This window comes from Microcaecilia unicolor, chromosome 1 (assembly GCF_901765095.1).
Source record: "Microcaecilia unicolor chromosome 1, aMicUni1.1, whole genome shotgun sequence".
In the NCBI taxonomy this organism is placed as follows: Eukaryota; Metazoa; Chordata; class Amphibia; order Gymnophiona; family Siphonopidae; genus Microcaecilia; species Microcaecilia unicolor.
In genome coordinates this window covers 574,901,109-574,926,964 of record NC_044031.1, presented here as the reverse complement: position 1 = coordinate 574,926,964, position 25,856 = coordinate 574,901,109, and the positions used below count along the sequence as shown (strand labels likewise).

Genomic DNA, 25,856 nt, shown 5'->3' with positions numbered 1-25,856 from the left:
AGTTACTAACTCTTTCAGGACTTCTGATCATCTGTTTGTTTTGCTCTCCGGTTCTCGCAGAGGGTCTCCAGCGTCTAAAGCCACTATTGCCCGCTGGCTCAAAGAAACTATCTTTTCAGCTTATCTGCTGGCCAGCAGGGTTCCGCCTTTAGCCTTTGGCACATTCTACTAGAGCGATTTCTTCCTCTTGGGCTGAAACTGGAGCACTCTCTCTTCAAGAGATATGCAGTGCAGCAACATGGGCTTCTAAGCTCTCCTTTGCCCGACATTACAGGCTGGATGTGGCTGCCAGGAGGGATGCGCGTTTTGGTGCACAAGTGCTAGCGCGTGGTGTGGCTTGTTCCCACCCTATCTAGGGATTGCTTTGTTACATCCCATACGTAATGGCTTCATCTGCTTGATGACAAGGAAGGGAAAATTAGGTTCTTACCTTGGTAATTTTCTTTCCTTTAGTCATAGCAGATGAAGCCATGAGCCCTCCCTGTATGATTGTCTGTATGCTGTGAATCTGTTTTTCAGGTTCTGTTCTAATTTCCTGAAGTTCCTTCCTTGGGAGAAAGTTGGAAAACAATCTTCAGGATTCATGTTCAGTTTAAATTTAGGAGGATGTGTTCATTCCCGCCAGTGTGTTGGGAGGATGTGTGATTCCCTCCAGGAGGCGCGTGTGTTCCCCTCCAGTTCTATAAATAGGAGGATGAGTTCATTCCCTCCTGTGTGTTGGGAGGATGTGTGATTCCCTCCAGGAGGCGCGTGTGTTCCCCTCCACTTATACAATAAGGAGGATGAGTTTATTCCCTCCAGGAGGATGTGCATTCCCTCCTTTATGAGTTCATGCCCTTGTGATGGGCCATCGTTCGCTGTGAGGAAAGCTCTTGTGATTCCCATTGCGGTTTGCCATACTGCTTTGGAAGCTTCAAATACTGAAGAGGCAGTGGAGCTAGCTGGCCAAGAGGGCACTGTGAAAGTTTGAGTGCTCTCTATCTCCCCTGCTGGTTGATGGACATAACCCATACGTAATGGCTTCATCTGCTATGACTAAAGGAAAGAAAATTACCAAGGTAAGAACCTAATTTTCCCTTATTTCATCTCGTAAGGCCAGATGTTATAATAGGACACCTATGTGAAGAGTCCAAAAAGGCACCTCTTTTAAGTTTATTTTAAAAAGGCAACGTTGACAATTATATGCCTTTGTAAAATAGGATCCCAGATCCAGCCCCAGTAGTATGCAAATGCTGATGTACAAGTTCACACCTGCTCTGAGGTAGGTGTAAATGTGTGCTTGGGCTTACACGTGTCTTTACATATTTTATAAAATACACACATATTTTACTACTCCACCCAAACTATGTCCCCCGTGTTGTCAGTGTGGGTATTTATATTTGTATATATTTGCAGAATTTTATAAAAGGCTTTTTCAGCATGTAAATTAACATTGTATATGAAAAAAACTTGTATAAAATGACTCAGATTTTGAATGCATGTTTTTTTTTTTTGTTTGTTTTAGCATAGATTTTTTAACATCTGATGCATAAGCACAGCAGTTTACAGCATTGGTCATTATAAATTTTTTTTCAAGTGTAAGTAAAGTAAAATGTGTGCTAATTATAAGCATAAACTTTTATTTATATTTTATTACATTGGGGTCCCTGTGTTAAAATGTGTTGTTGTAATGCAGTGTGCTCACATATATCCATTAGGGAAGCAATTTCACCTTATTTTATGCAACAAACGTTTGTTTTTATTTAATCATTTTTTACTCTTTGGTTCTCTTGTCTTACATCAACCTAAACAGTTTTGATGCTGGACTGATGGTTGTAAAAGATTAGTTTGTGCACCGTCTATAAGTAGGTTTAAATATTTTAATGATTCCTCTTCTTTTTAGGAACTTCCCATGACTGGAGGCTTAGATGTGGGGCCGTGGATCTCTATCATGTACTGTTTGGACTCAGTAGACCCTCTTGTTTGCCATTACCAGAGCTTGGCTTGGTTCTTAATCTGAAGGAAAAGAAGGCGGTACTCAATCCTACTATCATTCCAGAGCCAACAGCAATCATTCAGGAGTCTTTGCCTAATCCTGGTCTTCAGAGTCAGTTACCTGGATTTCATAACACTGTAAGAGTTTTTTATGTGCAAAGTGGACAATATATTGTGGTTGTAAAATCATGTACAAAAAGATAAAAGGTGTGGCTACACTGAAAATATATGATGCCTGCTTTGGTGCTACATTGTATCCCACAAGTTAGGAAACCATTTTATTTAAAGGCTTAGAACTGGAAGATTTTGTGCTTCAGTATTTTAAAGAAAATGATGGTGGTATTTTCTTTAGGTTAGCATGCATACCCATGTAATTATAAAATTGCATATTCATTTTGTCAGTAATAATAAATCATGTGCTAGCCCAGTGGCTCAGGTGGCAATTCCCATGAATGTAATTGTGGAACATTCCCTATTCATTCCCTGCATTGGGTCTTCTGTTTCTTATGTCAGTAGGGTTTGATGGGAAGAGGAAGAGTGTCATCATTGTGGCTAGATTTATAGTCCTTAATTGTAGGGTTATGGAATGAGCTCTGCTGCAAAACCTCCTGCTGATGACTATCACTACAATAACCAGACATGCAGAAAAATTAAAGCAATGGCATGGATTTTAATCGCTCCCCATTTCTTCCATAAGTTTGAACTGGAAACAATCAAGTCAAAACTGTGGGACTCCTTTTAGAATTAAAAAAAAAAACAAATCTCAGTTGGGAAGGTTCATAAAAAACAAGTGACTTATTTTCTAATTTAAGAACACATTTACAAGGATATTATTATTATTTATTGCATTTGTATCCCACATATTCCCACCTATTTGCAGGCTCAATGTGGCTTACATATTGATATATCTAGATTGGCTCAGGATAGAAGGAAAATGTTTCTGTTGTTGCATCAAGAGGTGTTCGCCCTTGGGGCTAAATTTCAATTATGTTATTTTTGTAAATGTGTTCTTAGACTAGAAAATATGTCATCACTTTAGTGACAAGACAAGGTGTGTCATGTGGGATGTAAAAAATAGGGGAAAAATTACAGGCAATTATGAATGAAGTCTCATCGTGCTAGATCCCGCTCCTAATTCTGATTTAGTTGTAAATGTAGAAGGAGCAGAAGGGAGACTGCTGTGTCAAAGAAAACCAATATATATCATCAAGTGCCAGATGTTGATGGGTATTTTCGATATGATGTCTAAATCTGACTTTGGACGTTTTGCTGAAAATGTCCAAAACTCAAGTAGTGAAAATGACCATTTTCAAACCAGAAAAACTTCTATCTTTTATCTTTAAAAATGACCATTTCCTTGATGATGATGTGTTTAGTACGTCTGTCTTTTTGGACTATTTTCCAAAAAAAAAAAAAAGTCTAAGTGAAAAACTCACAAAAACAAACCATTGGGACATAGGAGTCAGTATTCCTAGTATACTGGCCACACAGGCATCCCAGCAAAGCAGTGGGGTACCCTAGGGGGCACTGCTGTGAACTTCACATAAAAGGTCGAAGGTACACATCTCATCATTACCCCCTTATATTGTATGGTGAGCCCTTAAAAACTCATGAAGAAACCTGCTGTACCCAACTATACAACACTTCAATAGCCCTTATGGCTGTAAATGTCACCTATGTGTGGGTACAGTAGGCTTTGGGGGGCTGACACTTTCCACCACAAGTGTAATAGTGGATTATGGGCCTGGGTCACCTTCTCTACAGTGCACTGCACCGACCACTAGGCTATTCCAGGGACCTGCTTGCTGCTCTAATAGGACTGGCCATAACATCTGAAGCTGTCATAGAGGCTGGCATGTACTGTTTCATTTACATCTTTACAGGGTCATTGACCATTGAAGGAGTAAGGGGTGTCATTCCTTTCTTCCTGCAGTGATGATCTGATCATTTAGGGCAGTTTTTGTGGCTTATTCGTTAATAAAACAAGTGTAGACTAAAACGTCCAACATATAGCCCTAGATGTTTTTGTTTTGTTCCATTTATGGCAGAAAAACATCTAGGTGCTAGGAAAGCCCAGATCCTGCCCCTTTCATGCCCCCTTGTGATTTGAATGCACTTATGGACTTAAATAAAAAAAAAGGGTCTAAAAATTGGTTTCAAAAATATCAATTTGGACGTTTTTGTGAGAAAAACATCCAAATACAGATTTATGCCACTTTTTGGACGTTTTTTGTCTTTTGAAAATGAGCCCACTTGTTAAAAGGTACACCATCAAGAGGTAATTCTGTAATTCTGCACTACTTTCTTTTATAGAATACTAGCATAACCACATCTATACAAATGTGTGTAATTCTGTAATTCTGCACTACTTTCTTTTATAGAATACTAGCATAACCACATCTATACAAATGTATGCACTTATGCACAAACACTTATGCCATCCATTGAGCTAGCATAAATGTGTGTGCCTGTATTCCAGAGATATGCACATATATTATAGAATTCTATAAATTGCACATGTAAATGTGTGCCCTGCCCAGGTGCTACCCATGTATACACCCACCTTCCAACTGCACACTGTCAAAGATGTGTGCATAATTAAATAGTTCTTAGATGCCGTATGGACATTTATGCATACATGCTTAATATATGCTAGCACTCTAAACATTTAGGCACGTAGATGGGTAGTACCCTGTGCACAAGTACCAAATCATGAACGACTTATGGAGGCTAACACTTGTATGACATGGTTTGTCATTGCATTTTCCAGCCATCTTTACCTACCTGCCAAGGCTAGGTATTCATTTACTGACCAAAAATGAAAGTATGGATGAGTTGGCCAGAGGCCAACTACCTGACAGAAATCCCATGCTATTACAGAATTTAAGTTCAGGAAGTGTTCTACTGATTTCACCACGAGGCCTCTTTTGCAGATAAATATTAGCGCCTACTTTATAGAATTACCCTCTTGATGACATTGTTGAAAAATAAAATAATATCCAGATCAATGTGATAGTTTGTTCAGTTCTTCCTGATTTCTACTACATGTTTAGTTTACTTTGTTAAAAGGACGTATAAAATTGTCAGATTTTAAAACACATTTTCATAAATTTAATTTTACTAAGTACGATCGGCACAACATTTGTTTCACGTGTAGGATATATTAAGCACCCTAGTTTTCTAGTCAGATTCTAACTTGGATTTTTTTTATACAGCTTCTGGATGATGACCTCTTTGTGAAAGAAGAATCATGCATTGTGCCTATTCAACAGCAGGGGATAAAAAGGAAGGCGGACACACCACTTGGATCCCCATTAGAACCTGGTCAAGTGCTGGAGAAAAATGAGGACAATAGTAAAGTTAAACTAAAGATACGAGTATGTAATATATATTTAGATTTACATCTAATATGTAGGTTGTACTACATCCAAGTGCATTTATTTGGCTGTACTACCTCTGAAATATCCTTATGGAGGTAATTTTATTGTAGATTTGGTGGAAGCATTTGTGTATGCCAGAAAAGAGGGCTGCCTAAATGTGCACCTGTATTTTATAAACAGTGAGGAAGGGGTCACACTGTTTATAAAGTAGGCATATCTCCTTCACCCTCTCCCTACCGCTAACCTACCCCACTCCGATGTAGATACATAGAAATGTACATCCATAGATTTGTGTCTGTACATTTTGTAAATGGCAGTTTCAGTAAGACTTTCATATTTCACATTTGATACACTGCAAATCTAGAATTCTTTAGTTAGTTACAAATTTATAACCTGCTCAATCAAACATTCTCATTGGGTAATAATAAACCTACCTAATATTCCATAAAACATAAAATGATAAATAGAAAGACTAAAAGTATATAGAACTTAAATTTAAAAACTTTTTATCTGTGTGTCCAGATTGTCTAACATAGTGGCCATACTATTTCACTGCAAATATTGTTTAACAACTGCCCAATACTTTTTTTCCTAAAGGCTTGCTGAAACAGAAAAGTCTTTAATTTTTTCTAAAGTGATAATTGATTCTTTTCAGCTCTAAGTGAGGATGGTAATAAATTCCATAGTTTTGGTCCTACTTTTAAAAAGATGGAAGACCTTTACTCGTTCAGTCTCACAGAGCAAATAGATGGGTCATCTAGTAGACTCATTGAAATTTGACATTAATGCTCATGGATGTTGTAAAGTGGAAGAAATTGCTTTGGGTATCCCATTGTATAAGACCTTAAAGATGAGCATCAAAATTTTGTATTGAATTGTTTTTTTCAATTGGCAACCAATGGAGATTGATAAGAACAGGGGAAATGTAATCATAATCAAAATATAAGTGATTTACACTCATCAAACAAGTAGGCAGTGAGACAAACATTGAAGCTACATTAGAAGGCCAAGGATACAGTCATATGCATTATAAAAAATATACATAGAAACATGACGGCAGATAAAGTGCAAATGGCCCATCCAGTCAGCCCATCCTCCGTACCACTAACTCTTCCTTTTCCTAAGGGATCCCATGTGCTTGTCCCATGCTTTCTTAAATTCTGACACAATCCTCATCTCCACGACCTCCACTAGGAGGCCATTCCATGCTTCCACCACCCTTTACATGAACGAACACTTTCTTAGATTCCTCGTAAGCCTATTTCCTCTAAACTTTATCGTATGCCCCCTTATTCCAGAGTTTTCCTACATTTGAAAAGACTCACTTCCTGTACATTTATGCCCCTGAGATATTTAAACATCTCTATCATATGTCCTTTCTCCTTCCTCTCTTCCAGTGTATACATGTTGAGGTTCCTAAGCCTGTTCCTATATATTTTATATTCAAGACCGCTTACCAATTTTGTAGCCGCCCTCTGGACCAAGTCCACCGTATTTACATATTTCCATAGGTGTGGTCTCCAGAATTGCACACAGTACTCTAAATGGGGCCTCACCAGAGATTTATACAAGGGCACTATCACCTCTTTGTTCCTGCTGGTCATCCCTCTCCTTATGCACCCAAGCATGCTTCTAGCTATGACCATTATTAAACTGACTTCGGAAAAATCCACTATTTCTGGGATAAGCAGTATAAAATGTTTTGTACTTTTTTGGGAACTTGCCAGGTATTTGTGACCTGGATTGGCCACTGTTGAAAACAAGGATGCTGGGCTTGATGGAACTTTGGTCTTTCCCAGTATGGCATTACTTATGTACTTTTACCTGTTTGGAAACTTTGAGGTCATAAGTACATAAGTAATGCCATACTGGGAAAAGACCAAGGGTCCATCGAGCCCAGCATCCTGTCCACGACAGCGGCCAATCCAGGCCAAGGGCACCTGGCAAGCTTCCCAAACGTACAAACATTCTATACATGTTATTCCTGGAATTTTGGATTTTTCCAAGTCCGTTTAGTAGCGGTTTATGGACTTGTCCTTTAGGAATCCGTCCAACCCCTTTTTAAATTCTGCTAAGCTAACCGCCTTCACCACTTTCTCCGGCAACGAATTCCAGAGTTTAATTACACGTTGGGTGAAGAAAAATTTTCTCCGATTTGTTTTAAATTTACTATACTGTAGTTTCATCGCATGCCCCCTAGTCCTAGTATTTTTGGAAAGCGTGAACAGACGCTTCACATCCACCTGTTCCACTCCACTCATTATTTTATATACCTCTATCATGTCTCCCCTCAGCCGTCTCTTCTCCAAGCTGTATAGCCCTAGCCTCCTTAGTCTTTCTTCATAGGGAAGTCGTCCCATCCCCGCTATCATTTTAGTCGCCCTTTGCTGTACCTTTTCCAATTCTACTATATCTTTCTTGAGATGCGGCGACCAGAATTGAACACAATACTCAAGGTGCGGTCGCACCATGGAGCGATACAACGGCATTATAACATCCTCAAGCCTGTTTTCCATACCTTTCCTAATAATACCCAACATTCTATTCGCTTTCTTAGCCGCAGCAGCACACTGAGCAGAAGGTTTCAGTGTGTTATCGACGACGACACCCAGATCCCTTTCTTGGTCCGTAACTCCTAACGTGGAACCTTGCATGACGTAGCTATAATTCGGGTTCTTTTTTCCCACATGCATCACCTTGCACTTGCTCACATTAAACATCATCTGCCATTTAGCCGCCCAGTCTCCCAGTCTCGTAAGGTCCTCTTGTAATTTTTCACAATCCTGTCGCGATTTAACGACTTTGAATAACTTTGTGTCATCAGACACAATCACCCCCAAGTCCTTCTTTTTTTCCTCTTCTATAGGGGCATTTGATGTCCTACCTTCCTGAGGGTTATTTATGGCTTTGGGGCCTTTTTTACCCATCCCCAGCAAGTGTAGTTTAAAGCACTCTTTAGTACTTTAGCTAGTCTGTTGCTGAAGATACTCCATCCCTTCCTTGATAGATGGATACCATCACTGCTCATTAGCTCTTGGAAAGTCATCTCATGATTTAGGAAACCAAAGCACTCACGTTGGCACCATTCATGCAGCCACACATTTAGCTCCTGGATGCGAGCTTCTCTCATTCGGCCTTTACCTTCAACCAAATATCTGTAGAATGTGTTAGCTGTGCAACCTACCTTCAAAGCTGTATTAAACCACTTAACTACACAGCTGTTTTGGCTGAGGCGTAGACAAGGATTAAAGGAAAGAAATATAACTCAGTTCCCCAGGATCAAAGTTCACTGCACTAACCACTAGGTTACTACTTAAAGTGAACTGTAAAGGAAATGGAGTCAAACAAGTCAAAGATTTATTAAACTGTAGCATATGCAGTAGTGACAGCTTTCTGATACTTCAGTGTTCTCTGACAATAAAACCATGCAACAGTAGTCAGTCATGATTAAAATATTTCTTCCTCCTCAAACCACTGAAAAGACAAGAGAAGGCGGCCAGATGGTATATAAACATTGTATGAGAATGAACCAAGCAACTAGAGCCAAGTCTTCCCTTTTGCCTGTGACTCACCATTCTGAAGAAAACCCAACATTTGTCCTGGGACTTAATGATATTGTGGAAAAAGTGCCTGCAGAACTGCCTGCCCAGCTGGCAGCTTATGTGTAGGAGCTGCTGCTCTGGCCTGTGCTTCACCCCACTTCATTTATATATTATGAGTTATGTACCACTTCCTTTCCCAGTGAAACCTGAAGTAATTCGTTTGCATTCCTCCCACCCTTGATAACCCATTAATACAGCAATTTTCCCAAAACAATACACAGTAATTCTTATCAACTTCCCACTGTCTCAACCAACAGCTGAAAATGCTCACATATTTTACCTGTTGCCATGCAGAAGATCTGGGTTTGATTCCTTGGGTATTGTGATGGGATGTCTTAGTTGTTATGCAGCAATAGCACTTGACTGCTCTAAAGGCTTAAGTAGATTGGTTGATCAGCAAAGATATGCTAATTATGGCAGACTCATGTATTATAAACAAGATCATACCTGGAGACAGAATATGGAACTGGGACATTTCTTGTGGAATACACTCAGGGCAGGGCCGTGCCTAGGGTCTCTGGTGCCCCCCTGCAGACTATCGGTTGCTCCCCCCCCCCCCCCCGTCCAGCAGAGCAGGAACAGAAGGGAGCAGGCAAGTAAGCCGGACCTCAGGAAAAAATAGCACTGTATGTATCCCTCATTGATAAGTCTCTGACTCTAAAGTTTAGCAATTTCATTAAAGCAAAATGTATTTTCACATATCACATCCTATCCAAGGAGAATGTTTTATATATGTCACCCGTCTGTGGTAAAACTTCACACAGTATCAAAATACCTCTAATATGTAGTCGTGCCAGCCGAGGAAACTAACTGTGCTCAGCTCACAAGAGACAGAGTGAACATAAAATAAAACTTCATCCTTAAAAGATAATATCAGATGAATGCATGAAGGTGAATATGAATTCCTGTGAATGGAATCAATTTGATTTACAATAAATCCAGATACTACTCCCTCATATATATAACAAAAAATTATTTAAGTGGAATGGAATTATTTGACTGTACTGGTAAACAGAAAGAAATATTCTATTGCATTCTAATCTCCTTTGCACCAAAGGATATAATTCAGATCAAACATTTATCTCTGATCAACTATCTCAGATCAAATATTTATTTCAGATCAAATATTAAGGTTTCCTTGCTTACAGTCACTTAAATCTACCTAGCCTTTATATAGCTTATAGGATTTAAACACTCTTAAACTGAAATTCACCCTTTTCTATTCTTCATAAACTTCAAGTAATCCTGAAATATTCAGATCCTTTTCTCACTAGAGAAACTTCAATCGCCACCAATCTCTTTTCACTTATATTTTCTCATTTACCACAATCAGGCACTCTTTTATAACTTCAGTCAACAAACACAGGAAGTCACAGCTGGATGTCTCTCTTGGCAAAGGACAGCTCTCACTCTGTTCACTTCCTGGGCAGATTTCTTAACAGAAGCTGATCATCCAATCAGAGAGCTCTATTTGAATGCAGATTAACATACAGACACTCATGGGAATGTTTAGTGAAAAACACCGGACTAATTTGCATATGATTTAAACAAATCTGAGCATATGACAACCAAGTACAGACTCCCAGCACCTGAATTCTGCAATTAGATTTAAGGCAAATACTTTTAAAACTTATTTTTAGCACTTTTAAAATTTCAGGTTCTCTTTCATTTGAATGCTGTTTCAAGCTCTGAAACTCACCCTGACTGAGGAGCTAGCCCCAAACTGAAGCATAAATAGCAATCTGGTTGTATTCTCATGTAACTTGAAGAGCCTGCCTGCCTCAATTAATACTGCTCCTTTGCATGAAAAGGGGAGGGCAGCGGAAATAGGAGAATCACAAGTTCAGGTGAAAGATTTTGCAAGTGAGCAGGGCAGTTGCGCCCCTCGAAGGCAAGCGCCCCCCTGCGGCGCTTAGCTCGCTTACTGCATCAGCACGGCCCTGACTCAGGGCTACATATCTGGCAGGCAAGAACAAGTTCCTAGTGGACAAACTGAATCAAATCCTACTTTCCTATGACTGATCCTTGGACAATGCAATCCAAGGCAATTGTCCACAAGGTTCTTCAAAAGTGGGGCACCCTCTCAGTACATTTTATTTACCACTGCTTTCAACAAGAAGATTCCTCAGTTTAGTGACTTTTGATAATGCTATACAATATAAATATGGCACATCTTAGACTAATTTAAGACAGATTTTGTTCAAGCTGATTATACAATTTGTTCTGTATGCAATAGCTTCTGAATTAATTTCACATTAGCAGGACACCGCTGTAGGTCTTCTATTTGTATATTGTATAGTTGCTCCCCCTTGGTATGAAAGGGAGTTTCTATCCTACTTTTTATGGCATTCCTTTTTTTGAATTACTTTAGATAGTAAACTGCTTGACCTGCTTATCAGATGATGACGGTATTATAAGTTTTAATAAATGAAATGATATGATTCTAATAGCCCCATATTTGCCAAGGTAGGTTTGATTCCATTTTGTGTTGGAACTTCCCTTCAGGAGTCCTTGTTAGACTGGAATGCTTTCCAACAATGATCACACAAGATCAGGGAATGATGCTACATCCCAACATTGACTCCCTAGCCCTCACAGCTTGGATGATGAGAGGTTAGCATTGGCTTCCCTGAACTTTCCTGATGATGTTTCTCAGGTCTTGTTGGCTTCCAGAAGAGATCCTACTGGAAGGTTGTACATTTCAAAATGGAAGAGGTTTGCCATTTGGTGTGATGGAAAGACCCTAGATAATTTTTTCTGTCCAACACGAAAACTGCTTTACTATCTTTTACATTTCCGAGTCAAGTCTCAAAACCAGCTCTATTAGGGCACACCTTAGTTCAATTGGTGCTCATGACTATGTAGAAGGTAAACCCCTCTGTACAGCTTGTAGTTTGTCCACTTCATGTGGAATTTGCTTCTGCTGAAGCTTCCCATCAAGCTGCTAACAGTATCATTGGAGCTGATGAAATTTCCTTTTCAGCCAATTAATACCTGCCATCTAAGGTATCTTTTACGGACAGTTTTGTTTTTGGTGTTGATAACTTCAGTTTGCAGAGTAAATAAGCTCTAGGCCCTAGTAACTGATCTTTCTTATACTACATGTTTAAAGTTCATTCCCAAGGTAGTATCAGATTCCATCTTATCCATTCAATAGTCCTACCAATATTTTTTCCCAGGCTTTATGCCCACAAAATTTATAGCATAATGCATATTTTGGATTGCAAGAGACCCTTAACTTTTACCTGACGTAGACTAAAGCCCATAGAAAGTCCACCCAACGTTTTGTTACTTTTGACCCTAGCAGAATGGGGGCTGCCATCAGCAAACACACGCTTTCCAATTGGCCAGTAGATTGCATTTCCGTCACTTAAGCTGAGGCAAACATATCGCTAGAGAGTCATGTCACAGCTCATAATATCAGAGCTATGGCAGCGTCAGTAGCTCACTTGAGATTGGCCTCCATAGAAAGGATTTACAGAGCCACAACATGGGCACCTCTCTGTGCATTCACCTTGCAGTATTTCTACTCCTGTTGGAATTCTGCGCGACCGCAGAGCACAGAATTCAACATTTTTGCACAGAATCTGAGCTCTGACCGGCCTCCCCAGCCCTCGGTAAAGGCATGCTTGGCTCCCCCCTGTTCCCCTGAGTCTTGGATGCTATTTGTGGGTGGGTAGAGGGAGGGGCCCTAAAATAGATGGATGCTATGGGTGCAGGGAGGGCTATAAAAAAAAGGTGGATGGTATGTGTGTATGTGGAGGGAGGGAGGCTGTAAAAAAGGTGGATGCTATGTGTGGGTGCAGGGAGGGGGCTGGAAGAAAATATGGGTGCTGGGAAAATATGGATGTTATCTCTACAGGGAGGGGGGCTGTAATATTGGTTAAATTATGAATTTGCAAATTTTGTGCGCAGAATTTTGATTTTTTTTTTTTTTTTTTTTTTTTTGGGTGCAGAACTCCAGCAGGAGTATATTACCTAGAAAAAGGCTGTAGATGTGACAATAGGTTTGGCCAAGCAGTCCTTCAGAATCTGTCTAGAGATTAGAATCCAACTCCATGCTGCAGGCTGCTGTCTTTTTAAATACTGTTTTGTTTACTTTTACTTCACTCAATACAAGTTATTACCATCATTTGATGAGACTCCTGAAGCAGGCACTACCGCCAAAACAGGGTGTCGTATCAGATCTTTTTCATTAAATAAACTTGAATATTTAACTCCCACGAGTCTCTTTGGAAGTGTTCTATTGGTTACACTACTTTTTTTGGTTCCTGGTTGTCTCTCTCACCATTTGCCTGAGTAGTGTCTCTTGCAAGGCATTCACTATCTTTCTACTTTCCACATTTGCATATAGGATTCTCCAATCTACATGAAGTAGCTTGAAGTCACCCAATATCAATACTGCATTATATTTTCCCTTTTCGATTTAATCTTAGACAGTTGTACAGTTCATCAATAAAACAGTGAAACATGATTTATATGTAGTATCATTATTCTATAGTATTGCGATTATCACACACATGCGAAATGACAGCAAGTACTGTATAAGTTGGATGCAGAAAAATGGGTTGAAATTTTTAAACCAATCTGCTTATATCACAAAGTGATTCCTTGGACCCCAAGCACCGCGTTATAATGGGATTGAGCTGTATGCGTGTACTGTATATGCAATTTTTAGATGCATACTTGGTACATAAGCTTTGTAAAATTACCCCCATTAAGAATTACAGAGTAGGTATAACTGTCATTAACTTTCACTAAATAATACCCCTTTAAAATCCTTTATGTTGGTAGATTACTAGAAATAATGAGATGAAATTGTTTATGTTAAATTCCTTATTCCTTTCTATATTTTGTTTAAACGTTTTTTGTGTGTATTTAATTAGGCATCTTCACTTGGAAGGAAGCAAATATTAAATGACAATGCTCCTTTTTTGTTTTATATTTTGTGGGTTTTGTTATATTTTAGTTCTCAAACTCTCAAGAGGAAGAAGAGATTGATATGGATACTGTCCATGATAGTCAAGCTTTCATCTACCATCATTTGAGTATGTTAGAGAGGCCATCTACACCAGGTAAGTGTAAAGAATTGTAATTCATAGCACATTCTTGGTCCTGAAACAATTCTCCCTTACTCCCAGTTCAAAACTGACAACTGGATGAATCTGCTATAGTTATTATTAAAAAGACTTTCTTTAAGGAAGGAACCCAGGAGATATGCCATGAGGTTTTTCCAGCAATCACCAAAATCCTACAGCTGGAAATAATACATTAATTTCTAAGGTTGAATAGATGTATCTCTTTTCAACCATATATTGTTTTTATTTTATTCTTAACTCTCTTTTATGATTCGATGATTATTATGGATTGGTATATCTGGATAGTGTTTTGACTGATATTTTTCAGGGGGACTAGGGCTTCATCAACATAATGTTGAATCAATATTTTATTCAGATGTCTACATTAAGCAGTATTCTACTAATTACAGGTATTAATATTTATAGCACAATATTGAAACCAAAGTGATGCGTCGTCCATTACATCATATTAATAACTAGTAAGACAGGTCCATTTCGAAACGCAATGAAACGGGCGCTAGCAAGGGAAATTCCCACCTATCCTTCCTCCCTGCCGAGTTCCATACCTTCCGTCGCTCCCGAGTTGCAGACCCCCTCCCTCCCAGTTGAAGGCCCCCTTCACGCCCCTCCCACCGAGTTGACCTCCCCCTTGGCGTTACTGCCTGCCCCCTCCCCCCCCCATGGCACGACCCTGTGGACACCACCCTTTCATCCGGAAAACCTCCCCCAAAGCCTCTGCGTAGCTCTGCTGACGGAGGTGAACTTCTGTTCTCAGCTGCGGGGCGTTCCTTGTTGAATGAGCATCTGTTGAAGTTTCTGTTTGTGCGTCTGATGTCAGACGCACGCACAGAGACTTGGACAGATACTCCTTCATCAAGCCACGCCCCGCAGACGAGAAGAGAAGTTAGTGTCCGTCAGCAGAGGTAGGCGAAGGCTTCGGGGGAGGTTTTTTGGAGGAAAGGGTGGTGTCCAGAGGGTCGCGGCAGGGGGGTCCAGGGGGCAGTAACGCGGAGGGGGGTGTTGCAATCGGAGGGAGGGGGGAGTGTGGACATCGTTGGTAGGGGAGCGTGTTTCCCTACTCCTGCCTTTCCATTACGTTCCTTTGGTTGACCGAAATTGTTCTGCCCTCGACGTCATCACGGTCGACACGAGGGCGTGACAGAGAGACATGAGCAGTGGAGAGGCTTCACCACCACGAAGTAATGAACCCTTCACGGAAGTGGGTGGAGCTTTGGGGCTTCATTAGAACGTTGGGGTTGCGAATTATGTCCGGATGGGGCGTGGCTGAGGGCGGGTGTATGAGTGAGAGTGAGTGGTGCTGACAGGCTACAACAATACAGGGCTTCAGTGTTTCCCTGACACACAGTGAGCTTCAGAATTGGAGGTGAGAATTATTTATATAGATAGGCAAAAGGCATTATTAACTCTGAAGCATGTTGTGAATCAATATATAATTCACTCGTATCTACCTATTCCCTGTGCCTATACTAATGTAAGATTGGCACCCAAGAAGCGTTGACGCCGAGAGCACCGCTCACCGTCCATACAAGAGGTGCCGGCATCTCGGTCTCTCAGCAGCTCGGTCACTGCTCCCAAGCCCCAGGCAGCTCTGTCGACTGTTTCACCGGCCCTGCAGCCTCTTCCAATGGCGGCTTTCGACGAGCACATTTGGGACTTGCTTCCAGAACTTCTGGAAGGACTGCTGCGTCAATCTGCATCGGTGTCAGGGGTGCTTGTCCCTACCTTGCCGTCTGCTGCAGCTGTGTTTGGCCCTACACCCGCGGTGAGGTCCCTGCGCTATGTGCCGCTTGCAGCTCCGGTATCGGCTGCCACCCAGGTCAACTCCCCATCGACGTCGTTGGAGGAAGTTTCGCCGCAGTGTGTGTGGGAGTCAGCCCCTCAACATTGCCATCGAGCCACGGGTCTTCGGTGTCAAGGCAGATCTGTTCTTGGAAGTCACTGAGGGAAGTGCTCTCCAATACAGAGGAGGAATGCTCGTGGGAGTCAGAGGAAGATTCAAGGTACTTTTCCTCAGATCAGTCCTTTGGGATTCCCTCTGATCCTTCTCCACCTGAAAGGAGACTGTCTTCTCCTGAGAGCCTCTCTTTCTCATCCTTTGTATGGGAGGTGGCTCAGGCCATTCTATTCCCCGTAGACATGGAGGATGAGCCCAGGGCTGAGATGCTTGAGGCCCTAGACTACACCTCTCCACCCAAGGAGGCAGTGACAGCTCCTTTGCATAAGGTACTCAGGGAAGTCCTTATGTGAAATTGGGCACCCCCTCTTCTCTGGGCCTGTGATCCCTAAGAAGACAGATTCCCAGTATTGGATCCACGGGGAACCTGGGTTGATGAGGTCTCAGTTATTCCGTAACTCCATGGTGGTGATCTCCACCCTCAAAAGAGCCAAGAGTTCTAGGGACTATGCTTCTGCACCCCCTTGGAGGAAAATGTATCAGTCTGCTATGCTCGCTGCCCATATACAATCATACCAGCTCTTCACGAGCATCCACTTGCGGAACTCGGTGCGGCAGCTGTCTGGTTTGGACGATGCCCTCCATTCAGAGCAGGCCGAACCTTTTTGCCAGCTGGTCATGCAGCAGAAGGCGTGTCGTAAATTTCTGGCCAGGGGCGCATACAACACTTTTGATGTAGCATCCGGGATCTCCGCTCAAGGTATAGCGATGCGCTGACTCTCATGGCTGCGTGTCTCTGACCTGGACCATTTGGTCCAGCAGAGGTTAGCGGATGTTCCTTGCAGGGGGGGATAATTTTTTCGGAGAGAAGGTAGAAGATCTGGTTGACCAGATCAAGAAGCACATAGATGCTATGGCTTCCCTCTACTGCTGGGCGCCTTCTGCTACCACCTCCACATCTAGGAGGTATTTTGGTGGGCCTCAGATTGCTCCCTATTCCTTGTCTAGGTGTAGGTACACTCCAACATCTCGCCAGCCTACTCAGGCTCAGCCCCAGCATGCTCGTTCTTGTCAACAGCGTGCGCCAAAGGCCCCTACTGCTCCCCAGCAAAAGCAATGGACGGGCTTTTGACTGGCTCCAGGAAAGCATAGCCAAGCTAAAAGTGTCCGTACTGGACAACTTGCTGGTGGAAGGGAGATTAATTTTTTTTCACCAAAGGTGGCCTCTAATAACCTCCGACCAGTGAGTTCTTAGTCCGGTTGGAATATACCATCAATCTGGAATCCAAGCCTCCAAATTGTCCACCAGGAGCTCATTCGTTTAGCTCCCAGCACAAGCAGGTACTTGCAGAGGAACTTTCCGCCCTTCTGAAGGCCCATGCGGTCAAACCCGTTCCACCAGGGGAAGAATGGCTGGGATTCTATTGCAGGTACTTCGTTGTGCAGAAGAAAACAGGGGGGAATGTATCCCATCCTAGATCTAAGGGCCCTGAACAAATTCCTAGTCCGGGAAAAGTTCAGGATGGTTTCCCTTGGCACCCTTCTTCCCATGATTCAGGAAAACAATTGGCTCTGCTTTCTGGACTTAAAGGACACTTACACTCATATCCCGATACTTCCAGCTCACAGGAAGTATCCTCGATTTTGGCTGGGAACACAGCACTTTCAGTACCGTGTGCTGTCTTTTGGCTTGGCATCCACGCCCAGAGTATTCACAAAATACATAGCAGTGGTTGCGGCGTCGCTACGCAGACTGGGAGTGCATGTGTTCCCTTATCTCGACGATTGGCTGTTGAAGAGTACCTCGGAGGACGATGCTCCGGAGTCCATGCGGACAACTATTCAGGTGGGGTAATTTATTAGGGTTCGTAATAAATTACCCCAAGTCCCATCTCAATCCAGTACAGAAATTGGAATTCATTGGAGCTTTGCTTGACACGAGAACAGTTCAAGCCTATCTCCCTGAGACTCGGGCAGACAATCTTCTGTCCCTGGTGTCCGTGGTTCTAGAGTCTCAACAAGTCACAGCTCGGCAGATGTTAAGACTCATGGGGCACATGGCCTCCACAGTTCATGTTACGCCCATGGCCCGACTGCACATGAGATCAGCTCAATGGACTCTAGCTTCTCAGTGGTGTCAAGCCACGGGGAACCTAGAAGATGTCATCCGTCTGTCCACCGACTTTGTCCATTCTCTCCAGTGGACTGTTCGATCCAATTTGACCGTGGGACACCCATTTCAAATTCCTCAGCCACAAAAAGTGCTGACAACGGATGCATCTCTCGTAGGGGGGGCTCATGTAGATGCGCTTCGCACTCAGGGAGCCAGGTCCCCCCAGAAAACAGATCTTCAGATCAACCTCCTGGAATTTTGAGCAATTTGGAACGCTCTAAAGAACCGTGGAGATTGGAGTGTTTTCCGACCCTCAACAGTCAGAACAAGGGGTCACTTCTACATCCCAACCTCCAGTCTCTGGCTGTCAAGGGCTGGATGTTGAGAGTCTAGAATTTGCTTCCTTGGGTCTTTTGGAGGGTGTCTCCCAAGTCTTGCTTCCAGGAAGGATTCCACTAAGAGGTGTTACTCTTTTAAATGGAGGAGGTTTGCCGTCTGGTGTGATAGCAAGGCCAAAGATCCCCTTTCTTGTCCTACACAGACCCTGCTTAAATACCTTCTACACTTGTCAGAGACTGGTCTCAAGACCAACTTCATAAGGGCTCACCTTAGTGCAATCAGTGCTTATCATCAGCATGTAGGAGGTATGCCTATCTCTGGACAGCCTTTAGTTGTTCGCTTCATGAGAGGCTTGCTTTTGTCGAAGCCCCCTATCAAACCTCCGCCAGTGTCATGGGATCTCAATGTCATTCTCACACAGCTGATGAAAGTTCCTTTCGAGCCACTGAATTCCTTCCATCTGAAGTACTTAACCTGGAAGGTCATTTTCTTGGTGGCTGTTCAGCTCGTAGGGTCAGTGAGCTTCAGACCCTAGTACTGGGTGCACCTTATACTAAGTTTCATCACAACAGAGTAGTCTTCCGCACTCATTCCTAAGTTCCTGCCAAAAGTGGTGTCGGAGTTCCATCTGAATCAGTCGATTGTCTTTTCAACATTTTTTCTCTGTCCTCATGCCCACCCTGGCGAAAGCAGCTTGCACACCTTGGACTGCAAGAGAGCATTGGCCTTTTACATGGAGCGGACAAAGCCCTTCATACAGTCTGCCCAGTTGTTTGTTGCTTTTGATCCCCACTGGAGGGGAGTCACCATCGGAAAACGCACAATCTCCAATTGGCTAGCAGATTGCATTTCCTTTGCTTATGCCCAAGCTGGGCTGACTCTGGGGGGCCATGTCATGGCTCATAATGTCAGAGCCATGACTGCGTCGGTGGCTCACTTAAAGTCAGCCTCCATTGAAGAGATTTGCAAAGCTGCAACATGGTCTTCAGTCCACACATTCATATCATTCTACTGCCTTGAGCTGGACACCCGATGCGACAGTCGGTTTGGGGTTTAGAATCCAACTCCACCTCCCAGACCCTTTTGTTCTGTTCCAGGCTGCACTCTCAGCTAGTTGTATATAGTTTCAGGTTAATCTATGTTATGCCCTCGCCGTTGCAAGGTCCAATTGATCAACCTTGTTGTTTTGGCTGAGCCTGGATACTAGGGATACCCCAACTGTGAGTATAATACAGCCTGCTTGTTCTCGGAGAAAGCGAAGATACTTACCTGTAGCAGGCTGATTATTCTCACAAACCCGCCCACCTCCCCTTGGAGCTGTCTTCTCTATCTGTTTTTACTCATGACTGAACTGTGGACTGCGGTGGGTGAGAATGCACTCGGCACATGTGCAGTAGAATGTGTGGCGCGCTGGAAGGTTCCAGCAAACTTTTTTTATTGTACTAAATGCCGGTTCTTGAGCCGGCACGGGTCTCCGATCCAACTCCAAGGGGAGGTGGGTTGGATTGTGAGAATAATCAGCCTGCTGTCAGTTCTCTTCAGCTATTAAGATTTTGGGAGTCTGGTTAGATAATAAACTATCGCTAGAGACACAAATTAATACTCTTCACAAAGATCATTTTTTCTGTTGCGCAACTTACATCATATCCAGAAATATTTCGATCCAGATCATTTTCGACTTATATTCCAAGCTTTAATCTTAAGTCTAAACAAGTACTAAAGAAACTTCTTACCATACAGAACATTGCATTATGTCCGATTTATTATTTGTAAAAGTTTGATAGTGTATCTTGGTTTCTCCGAGGACAAGCAGGCTGCTTATTCTCACGACTGGGTTGACGTCCACGGCAGCCCCCACCAACCGGAAGAAAACTTTGCGGGCGGTCCCGCAAGCAGGGCACGCCCACCACGCATGCGCGGCTGTCTTCCCGCCCTTGCGCGACCGTTCCCGCTCAGTTTATTTCTATTCCGCGCTGGAGAGAGACGTGTTCCCGTCTCTCTCTTAGCCCCAGAAACCAGATTGCGGCCTAGCCGCGGTTTTTCTTTTCTTTACTGTACGCGTTCGTGTGTTAATTTCTTTTTCAAAAAAAAAAAAAAAGAAAGAGAAAAAAGAGTTGTCCTCGTCGTTTTTAGCTGCGAGGGTGCTTCGTCGCGGCCTTGTGGCCGCGCGGTCGTTTCTTCTTTTTCGGGTGTGCTTTTCACCGCCACCATCAACGATTTTGACTTCGCCGACGCGATTTTTCCGTCGATGTCCTCGAAGGTCCCGAGCGGATTCAAAAAGTGTGGTCGGCCGGGTCTTCGGTACCAATGTCAGCGAAGTCGGCGCCGACTATGGCACCGACCCCAGGAGTACAGGTACCTTTGGCCCGCCGGCGTGACGGTGGGGGTGAGCGGCCGCGTGGGCAGTCTGCCCCGGCCACTCCCTCTGCCCAGGGCCATCGGGACCGAACCCTGTTGGATCCGATTACTCAAGGCCGGGGGGGGGCTCCACCTCCTCCTCGTCTCTGCCGCCGAGCGCCGATGACGGGCATCGGAAGAAAGCAAAGAAGCACCGTCATCGGTCGCCCACGGCACACGGGACTGCCAGCTCCGGTACTTCGAGGGACCACTCGACGCCCAGGAAGCGGCAGTGCCGGGAGGAGCGTTCCCCCTCGGTCGAAGAGGTGTCGCTGCGTCAGTCCGCGGGTACCTCGGTACCGTCTCCTGGACCCGAGCAGCTTCCGGCATCGGCACCCACACCGGCCCCTCTGCCTTTCCCGACAGCAGGCCTTGACGAGTGCCTCCGAGCCATCCTTCCCGGGATCCTGGAAGGGCTGATGTGCCAGGCTCTGCCGGCACCGGGGGTGCTTGGGCCCCCGGCGCCGTTGATGGAGGCGCCTGTGGGCTCTGGCCCGATGCTCAGGCTGCCGACGCCGCTTGCGGCACCGGTGTCGACTGCCACGCAGGTGGAGTCCCCGTCGACGTCGATGGAGGGAGCTTCGTCCCCGCCGGCGCGGGAGTCCACCGCTCGACGACACCGAGGCCTCGGTGCCTCGACGTCGAGCCGGGCCCGGTTCAGGACACAGCTACGTGAGCTTATGTCCGATACCGAGGATGAGGCCTCGTGGGGGGAAGAGGAGGACCCTAGATATTTCTCCTCAGAGGAGTCTACGGGCCTTCCCTCGGACCCCACGCCTTCACCGGAGAGGAAGCTCTCGCCTCCTGAGAGTCTCTCCTTTGCCTCCTTTGTGCGGGATATGTCTATTTGCATTCCCTTTCCCGTGGTCTCTGTGGATGAGCCGAGGGCTGAGATGCTCGAGGTCCTCGACTATCCATCACCACCTAGAGAGTCCTCCACGGTACCGCTGCACAATGTCCTTAAGGAGACACTGCTTCGGAACTGGATGCGACCATTAACTAATCCCACCATTCCCAAGAAAGCAGAGTCCCAGTACAGGATCCACTCTGACCCAGAGTTAATGCGGCCACAATTGCCCCATGACTCGGCGGTCGTGGATTCTGCTCTCAAGAGGGCACGGAGTTCGAGGGATACCGCCTCGGCGCCCCCGGGGCGGGAGTCTCGCACTCTGGACTCGTTTGGGAGGAAGGCCTACCAATCCTCCATGCTCGTGACCCGCATCCAGTCATACCAGCTCTATACGAGCATTCACATGCGGAATAATGTGAAGCAACTGGCGGACCTGGTCGATAAGCTCCCGCCGGAGCAGTCCAGGCCTTATCAGGAGGTGGTCAGGCAGCTGAAGGCGTGCAGAAAGTTCCTGTCCAGGGGTATCTATGACACCTGTGACGTGGCATCTCGTGCTGCGGCCCAAGGTATAGTGATGCGCAGGCTCTCATGGCTGCGTGCCTCTGACCTGGACAACCGCACCCAGCAGAGACTGGCCGACGTCCCTTGCCGGGGGGATAACATTTTTGGTGAGAAGGTCGAGCAGCTGGTGGACCAACTGCATCAGCGGGAAACCGCCCTCGACAAGCTCTCCCACCGGGCGCCTTCAGCATCCACCTCAGCAGGTGGACGTTTTTCCCGGGCCCGGCAGGCTGCACCCTATTCTTTTGCAAAGCGTAGGTTCAACCAGCCGGCCCGAAGGCCTCGTCAGGCACAGGGACAGCCCCAGCGCGCTCGTTCTCGTCAACAGCGTGCGCCTAAGCAGCCCCCTGCGCCTCCACAGCAAAAGCCAGGGGCGGGCTTTTGACTGGATCCACGGGAACATAGCCGCCCTCAAAGTGTCCGTACCGGACGATCTGCCGGTCGGGGGGAGGTTAAAATTTTTTCACCAAAGGTGGCCTCTCATAACCTCCGACCAGTGGGTTCTCCAAATAGTGCGGTGCGGATACGCCCTGAATTTGGCCTCCCTGCCACCAAATTGTCCTCCGGGAGCTCAATCCTTCAGCTCCCATCACAAGCAGGTACTTGCAGAGGAACTCTCCGCCCTTCTCAGCGCCAATGCGGTCGAGCCAGTACCACCCGGGCAGGAAGGGCAGGGATTCTATTCCAGGTACTTCCTTGTGGAAAAGAAAACAGGGGGGATGCGTCCCATCCTAGACCTGAGAGGCCTGAACAAATTCCTGGTCAAAGAAAAGTTCAGGATGCTTTCCTTGGGCACCCTTCTGCCAATGATTCAGAAAAACGATTGGCTATGTTCCCTGGATTTAAAGGATGCTTACACTCACATCCCGATACTGCCAGCTCACAGACAGTATCTCAGATTCCGCCTGGGCACACGGCACTTTCAGTATTGTGTGCTGCCCTTTGGGCTCGCCTCTGCCCCACGAGTGTTTACAAAGTGTCTCGTGGTGGTGGCGGCGTATCTACGCAAGCTGGGAGTGCACGTGTTCCCATATCTCGACGATTGGCTGGTCAAGAACACCTCGGAGGCAGGAGCCCTCCGGTCCATGCAGTGCACTACTCAACTCCTGGAGCTGCTGGGGTTTGTGATAAATTACCCAAAGTCCCATCTCCAGCCAACCCAGTCTCTGGAATTCATAGGAGCGCTGCTGAATACCCAGACGGCTCAGGCCTTCCTTCCCGAAGCGAGGGCCAACAACCTCCTGTCCCTGGCCTCGCAGACCAGAGCGTCTCAGCAGATCACAGCTCGGCAGATGTTGAGACTTCTGGGTCATATGGCCTCCACAGTGCATGTGACTCCCATGGCTCGTCTTCACATGAGATCTGCTCAATGGACCCTAGCTTCCCAGTGGTTCCAAGCCACCGGGAATCTAGAAGATGTCATCCGCCTCTCCACCAGTTGCCGTACTTCACTGCTCTGGTGGACCATCCGGACCAATTTGACCCTGGGACGTCCATTCCAAATTCCGCAGCCCACGAAAGTGCTGACGACGGATGCATCTCGCCTGGGGTGGGGAGCTCATGTCGATGGGCTCCACACCCGGGGTCTGTGGTCCCTCCAGGAAAAGGATCTGCAGATCAACCTCCTGGAGCTCCGAGCGATCTGGAACGCACTGAAGGCTTTCAGAGACCGGCTGTCCTACCAAATTATTCAAATTCGGACAGACAATCAGGTTGCGATGTATTACACCAACAAGCAGGGGGGCACCGGATCTCACCCCTTGTGTCAGGAAGCCGTCGGGATGTGGCGTTGGGCCGGCCGGTTCGGCATGCTTCTCCAAGCCACATACCTGGCAGGTGTAAACAACAGTCTGGCCGACAGACTGAGCAGAGTCATGCAACCGCACGAGTGGTCGCTTCATTCCAGAGTGGTACGCAAGATCTTCCGAGAGTGGGGCACCCCCTCGGTGGACCTTTTCGCCTCTCAGACGAACCACAAGCTGCCTCTGTTCTGTTCCAGACTACAGGCCCACGGCAGACTGGCGTCGGATGCCTTTCTCCTCCATTGGGGGACCGGCCTCCTGTATGCTTATCCTCCCATACCTTTGGTGGGGAAGACCTTACTGAAGCTCAAGCAAGACCACGGCACCATGATTCTGATAGCGCCCTTTTGGCCCCGTCAGATCTGGTTCCCTCTTCTTCTGGAGTTGTCCTCAGAAGAACCGTGGAGATTGGAGTTTTTTCCGACTCTCATTTCGCAGAACGACGGAGCGTTGCTGCACCCTAACCTTCAGTCTCTGGCTCTCACGGCCTGGATGTTGAGGGCGTAGACTTTGCTGCGTTGGGTCTGTCTGAGGGTGTCTCCCGTGTCTTGCTTGCCTCTAGGAAGGATTCCACTAAAAAGAGTTACTTTTTCAAGTGGAGGAGGTTTGTCGTTTGGTGTGAGAGCAAGGCCCTAGAACCTCGTTCTTGCTTTGCACAGAACCTGCTTGAATACCTTCTGCACTTATCGGAGTCTGGCCTCAAGACCAACTCAGTAAGGAATCACCTTAGCGCGATTAGTGCTTACCATTATCGTGTGGAAGGTAAAGCCATCTCTGGAGAGCCTTTAGTCGTTCGATTCATGAGAGGCTTGCTTTTGTCAAAGCCCCCTATCAAGCCTCCTACAGTGTCATGGGATCTCAACGTCGTCCTCACCCAGCTGATGAAACCTCCTTTTGAGCCACTGAATACCTGCCATCTGAAGTACTTGACCTGGAAGGTCATTTTCTTGGTGGCAGTTACTTCAGCTCGTAGGGTCAGTGAGCTTCAAGCCCTAGTAGCTCATGCTCCATATACCAAATTTCATCACAACAGAGTAGTGCTCCGCACCCACCCAAAGTTCCTGCCGAAGGTGGTGTCGGAGTTCCATCTTAACCAGTCAGTTGTCTTGCCAACATTCTTCCCTAGGCCGCATACCCGCCCTGCTGAACGTCAGTTGCACACATTGGACTGCAAGAGAGCATTGGCCTTCTACTTGGAGCGGACACAGCCCCACAGACAGTCCGCCCAATTGTTTGTTTCTTTCGACCCTAACAGGCTAGGGGTCGCTGTCGGGAAACGCACCATCTCCAATTGGCTAGCAGATTGCATTTCCTTCACTTACGCCCAGGCTGGGCTGGCTCTTGAGGGTCATGTCACGGCTCATAGTGTTAGAGCCATGGCAGCGTCGGTGGCCCACCTGAAGTCAGCCACTATTGAAGAAATTTGCAAAGCTGCAACGTGGTCTCATCTGTCCACACATTCACATCACATTACTGCCTCCAGCAGGATACCCGACGCGACAGTCGGTTCGGGCAGTCGGTGCTGCAGAATCTGTTTGGGGTGTAAATCCAACTCCACCCTCCAGGACCCGAATTTATTCTGGTCAGGCTGCACTCTCAGTTAGTTGTTCTTCGTAGGTCAATTTCTGTTATACCCTCGCCGTTGCGAGGTTCAATTGACCTGGGTTCTTGTTTTGAGTGAGCCTGAGAGCTAGGGATACCCCAGTCGTGAGAACAAGCAGCCTGCTTGTCCTCGGAGAAAGTGAATGATACATACCTGTAGCAGGTGTTCTCCGAGGACAGCAGGCTGATTGTTCTCACCTACCCTCCCTCCTCCCCTTTGGAGTTGCGTTTTCATCTTTTTGA

At 45.5% G+C, this 25,856-nt stretch overlaps 1 protein-coding gene across 1 annotated transcript in view; it reads left to right on the top strand.

Moving 5' to 3' along the window:
- TAF2 (TATA-box binding protein associated factor 2) overlaps positions 1 to 25,856 on the top strand; it is a 377,955-nt gene that overhangs the window by 338,185 nt on the left and 13,914 nt on the right. The window contains exons 23-25 of the mRNA XM_030218511.1: positions 1,883 to 2,112; positions 5,190 to 5,351; positions 13,926 to 14,031. Of these exons, the coding sequence (XP_030074371.1) occupies positions 1,883 to 2,112; positions 5,190 to 5,351; positions 13,926 to 14,031 (498 nt within the window). The remainder of the gene's footprint in view (positions 1 to 1,882; positions 2,113 to 5,189; positions 5,352 to 13,925; positions 14,032 to 25,856) is intronic.